General features: G+C 53.1%; 1 protein-coding gene across 1 annotated transcript; it reads right to left on the minus strand.

Annotated features, from left to right (window-relative positions):
* Positions 1 to 1,423: 1,423 nt before the first annotated feature.
* On the minus strand, positions 1,424 to 4,484 carry STBD1 (starch binding domain 1). The gene is made up of 2 exons (XM_024211108.2): positions 4,209 to 4,484; positions 1,424 to 2,779 (listed from the first exon to the last, which is right to left on the minus strand). The coding sequence occupies exons 1-2, from the start codon at positions 4,456 to 4,458 to the stop codon at positions 1,932 to 1,934; spliced, it is 1,098 nt and encodes a 365-aa protein (XP_024066876.2). The 5' UTR covers positions 4,459 to 4,484; the 3' UTR covers positions 1,424 to 1,931.
* Positions 4,485 to 5,425: the final 941 nt, after the last annotated feature.

Below are 5,425 nucleotides of genomic sequence, written 5' to 3' on the forward strand. Positions count from 1 at the left end.
AATTTCATTTGTGTTGTAATTGTAGGGGTCCTGACCCAAAAGGAGTTGTGCAGAGCAGGAGGGGGTCACAAAACTTCTGCGCTGCTGCAGGCAGCGGTGCTGCCTTCGGAGCTGGGCAGCTGGAGGGCGGCAACTGCTGGCTGGGATCCCAGGTCTGAAGACTGCCACAAGGATGGCATGGTATGGTATTGCCACCCTTACTTCTGCGCTGCTGCTGGCGGGGCGCTGCCTTCAGAGTTGGGCACCTGGCCAACAGCCACTGCTATCCAACTGCCCAGTTCTGGAGGAAGGGTAGCAATACCACGACCCCCCCCTAAAATAATCTTGCGACTCCCCTGCAACTCCCTTTTGGGTCAGAATCTCCCCAATTTGAGAAACCCTGGTCTCCCCCATGAAATCTGTATAGTATAGGGTAAAAGCATAGAAAAGACCAGATCTCACAGTCCATGACGCATTTTTCATGGCCATGAATTTGGTAGGGCCCTACTTATGAGTCAAGAAAGTCTGCTTCGGCAGACGAGATCTGCCCAGGTAGTAACCTGGAACTTACAACACACCTTTGCATGTTATTTTAAGTGTGTGGGGTGGGGGGGGGGGGGAGGAAGTCTGCCTTCAGCTGTAGAAGAGTACACTCTGCAAGCCACAGTCCTCTGCATAGTACAGGTAATTCTAGGCACTAGATAAACATTTTAGTCTTACACAGAAAAGTCAATTGGCAGGGTAGCAGCTCCCACCTCCCAAATTGGAAGCCCACCCTGGCTTTGTTCTAGCTGGGTTAACAACCAACCTAGAAGCACTTATGCTAGTGAATCATTGGACTGGAGAGCAGGTGCCAACTGCAGCAGAGAAGTTGAAGTGCCAAAACATTAGAGGTACCCGGGCTTCTTGTGAGCAGCCCAGATGGTCCTTCCATGCAGAAGGCTCATTTACAAGGTAAGAAAATCTTTTTAACCCATGTATAACTAAATGACACTAGTGTTTAGGAGTGAAATCCCGGCCTTGGTTAGCTTCTAGAGCAGCAGAGTACTCCCTCTGTTTTGTTTTAAGTGCAAACACTACAGATTGATTTTCCCTTCCCACTACCCAAGATAACAATGACAGAGTTCATTTGGAAACCCCTACCTGTTCCCAGTGAGAGGAAAGTCACTTATTAAACATGTCAGGTGGTCACTCCTGAACTTCGGCCTTCTGGAGGCCACCCTGATAATCTGAGCTTTCAGGCTGGCCAACTATTCCCTTTTCAGATAGGAGGGTGGGGCTGAGGAAGAAGGGGGAGACTTTGGGGATCAGGCCCTCTTTTCTCCATAAAGGTGCAGAGCACCTGTCAGGGAACACCTGGGACCTCAAAGGAAGCAGGTCCAGCTACTCTGAATTAACTTTTTAAGACAACTAAAGTTATGTCTAAGGGTCAAACATGAAGGACTGTCAATCTGAAAATATATTACGTTTATTGCTTAATTGTACAGTACAATAAATTAAAAACATTTTATAGCAAGCCACAAGTGCAGTGTAGTTAGCTACACCTCCTCTTGCATTCAGTCCGCTCTTAAACCTTAAGCCAGTCGTACAAAAATTCATCCCACCGCCCCACTCATACAAAGTCAAATTTAGCGTCAAGATTTAACGTCACACAAGGAGCTGTCTGAAGTGCTGCTCTTGCTTTCCTATTTGCCTGGATATCATTAGGCAGATTTTGGTTGGGCTTCAACTGATGAGTCTCCTCACATGGAAGTTCCCTTCCTAGAGCCATAGCTAACTCTAACAGAGGAGAGATTGGTGGATCAGACACTTCTAGCAGGGATTGGTATATGATGTACAGCAAGGTCTACTATCCAAGAAGGTTCTGCTGGAAACTGGAATAAAATTAGAGGTCCCCATGCTTAGTCCAAGCATTTTCTTTGCTGGGTCAGTAGCTTCCACTGAGATCCCGTTTAATGATATCCCCACCACTGATGGGCCGTTCTATCTTCATGTTCCGTCATTAAGGTTCTGTTGTTACATTCTTCCCAACGTGTGACCTTCCCATTCTCCACCAAAATGAACTTCCACTCTATTTTGGAATCTGCTGGTAAGATAACAGTATCAGACCAGAACCCATCCTTGTCACACTTGAGTGGTACATAGTTGTGCCAATGACCAAGACTCTCATGGTCACCAGTGACTGCAATCAGCTGAGCATCGATGTGAGTGATGTAGTGCACACGGAAGTTCACGTGGATATTCTGAGGCATTGGGGGCACAGCAGCAACCCTCTTTGCTTTTGAATCAGCCTCAAGGAAGTCTACTTGTTCCAATTCCTTGTTGCCTTGGCCCATACTGGTGTCGGAGTCATCTGCACTACTGTTTTTACTGGCATCCCCCCAGGCTGAGTCTTCAGGAACAACTTCCCATTCCTCATGATCAACCAAGTCCTGATACTCAAGTGTCTGACCTGACTGTTCTTCACTTTTGTCCTCATGCATGTCACTAGAAGGAGATGCTTCTGCCAAAGTGTCCCCACACCGTGCCTCACTCTCCTGTCCCTTTAATAGTTCTGATTCCACTGTAGAGGAACCAAGGGTTTCATTGCTTAAGTATTCATGGTAATTCATTAGCGGGGTGGCAGGTTCTTTGACCCGTAACTCAATTTCAGGAGATTCTCCAGAAACACCATCACTTAGAGATGGGACATGTTCTTCTTTTGGGGTAGTTGCCAGACTCTCTACTGGCTCTGGAGGGCTGGACAGGACGCTGGCAGTGGTTTCCAACAGGGTACACTCACTGTTTTCCAGGAGAGGCTCTAATTAAACACAATATTAAAATACTTAGTTAACCAGAAACAGACAGCCTCTTGGTTTCAGCATTAGGCAACTGAAAGTGTTCACAACTCACAAGACTTAAGTTACTTTCTAGACACTGCTGTTCCAATTTACTAGGCAAGTTTTTTTTTTTTTTTTTTAAATAATGGAAGCAAATTATATACCCCTGTACTACAGTTACATTAGGCAAACATTCTTACAAGGCATGTTCAAAGTTTGTCCTTGCTCTTTAAGGCTAGATTATGATCAGTACTCCCTGCCAAGACCGCATAAACCCGATCTCTACAAATCAGTATATTTACTAGACAGTCCTAGCTTCAGAACGCTCAAAGCATCCACTATTCTTGTGGGAGTCCCCCTCCTTTATTGACTTTCAAAGATCAACTATTCACAACCAGTTAGGCAAGTCAACTCCAGAAGTGCTGGATATTTATATTCTCGATACAAAACCCTAGAACATTCTCCTACCACAGTTTGTCTTCCCCCCCCATGCTTTTAGTTTTCTAGCCATACATATTGTCCCTGAAATAGTCTCTACCTATTAATGCCAAGCACCCCCAGTTTCCAGTAGCTTCAGATGGGTTTTTTGGTTGCTTAGCCCTCTGAAGTGCAAGCTACAAGCCTGCTAAAGGATTTTCAGGCCCACAGTTTTAGCTGTTTCCCACCTCCAAGGTTGAGCTGCTCTATTTGGCTGAGTCAAGCGCCTATTTGATCCACCCCAACACTAGGGAGCCCAGTGACCCTCTGTGTTACGACAGCTCTACTACTGGGGAGGGGCATTTGTAACCAGGAGGAGAAAACAATCCCCAGCCCACGTGCCTGCCGCCTGCACCACCTCTGCAGAGGAGTTACAGGAAAGTTTGCAGCGTGTTTCTAAGCCAGGGGCCCGCAGCCCAACGCTGCCAGCCCGGAGCAGCAGGAGCTGAGCTCCCGCACGTCCGCCTGGCAGGGGCAGCCCAGAGGAGTCAGTCCAGTGAGACATGACTCACCCCACACCCCCGGCTCGGAGCTGTCTGGCCGGGCGAATGGGCCGCCCGCGGGGCTCGGCAGCGCCGGCTGCTCCCCCAGACCGGAGCGGGGACGGGCAGGGGGGGAAGCAGCATCACACACACCCCCCATATCTCCCCGCAGCTCCCGGCGGGCGGCGCCGCGCTCTGCACCACGCCTCGCAGCGCCGCACTGCAGCAGCCCGGGGAAGGTGCCCGCAGCACCGGGCACGGGGGAGACGCCAGCCCAGCGCGCCGGCCGCCTCGGGAGCGGGGACAGGGACCCTGGCCCGGGGAGGCAGAGCCCCGGGCGGGTGGGGGGCGGGCAGCCAGCAGCCCCCCCTCCCCTTGGCCTGCCCAGCCCCTGGAGCGGCACCCGCACCCCGCCCCGCACCCCCGGGGACGGGGAGCCCCGGGCCGGTACCTGTTGCTGGTGGCGCAGCTCCGCAGTGCTCGGCGCCCGCGGGCGGCTCCTGGCAGGCGGCCCCGCTGCTGCTGCCGCCCCGCGTCTCGGGGCCCGCGGGCGGCTCCTCCCCGCCCCGGCCGTACCAGAGCCAGGCCAGGAACGCGGCCACCAGCCCCACCAGCAGCGCCGGCCACAGCCCCACCAGCGGCTCGCCCGCGGGCTGCGCCGGGGAGGCCGCGTCCAGCCGCGGGGAGTCGCCTTGCGCCATGGCTGGGATGCGGAAGCCCCGCCGCCCCTCGAGCCGCCTTATATCTGCTCCCGGGGCTCGCTCGGATCCCGCCTGGGGCTCGCCTGCCCCGCCCGGGCCGCGGGGCGGAGCCGCTCCTCCTCGATCGCTCTTAGCCGCCCGCCAGCACCCCCGGCCGGCCGGAGCCTGCCCTCCCCTGAGCCACAGCCAGCCTGGTTGTGTTTTAAACATGTCCAGCAGGTCCCAGGAAAGCCCCTGGGCTGGGAGTAGGGTGTCCAGACAGCAAGTGTGAACAATCCGGACAGGAGATGCGGGGTAATAGGAGCCTATATAAGAAAAAGACCCCAAAATCGGGACTGTCCCTATAAAATCGGGGCATCTGGCCACCCTAGCTGGGATGGGCGGGATCGGGCCGTTGCTTCTTGTTTTGACTTCTTCTTAATCCAAGTTTGGGCCAAGCAAATGATTCCCTTTGCAGCCGGTGTACACTACGCCGGCGCCCCACCAAAAGGCTGCCCCTAAAACACTCCGGAGAGCTGCCGGGAAGTTCGGCTCCCAGGGCTGGTTCCAGCAGAGCTGGGGCCCCTGTGAAAGCGGCTCCGAGTATGACCCCGCTCCCAGGCCAGGCCAGCTGGAGGGGGACAGTCCCTGGGGGAAAATAGGTGGTGGCCAAGCTCTTCAGAACTCAGCAGTTTGACAATCAGACTGCTTCATTAGATGCCCAAATGTGAATCCAGGAGCCTATTTGTACAGTCAGGGCTAATGTGTCTAGAACTAGAGGGGGGAAGGACTTGGGGGAATAATAGTGGAGCTTTTCTGTTAAACAGTGAGGAGATGGGGTGAGGGGAACCTTGATGTTCCACAGCCAGGTCTGTGTGGTGAAATGGAGACATCTTGATTTTTACCACAGAGTTCTCAGTCACTCAGCACAAAGCAGCTTAACATCCTGGTAGCACTGGTGAAGCTCCTAAGGCCATTGTCTCCTTCT

Source organism: Terrapene carolina, unplaced genomic scaffold (genome assembly GCF_002925995.2).
Source record: "Terrapene carolina triunguis isolate 2854851 unplaced genomic scaffold, T_m_triunguis-2.0 Scaffold136, whole genome shotgun sequence".
NCBI lineage: Eukaryota > Metazoa > Chordata > Testudines > Emydidae > Terrapene > Terrapene triunguis.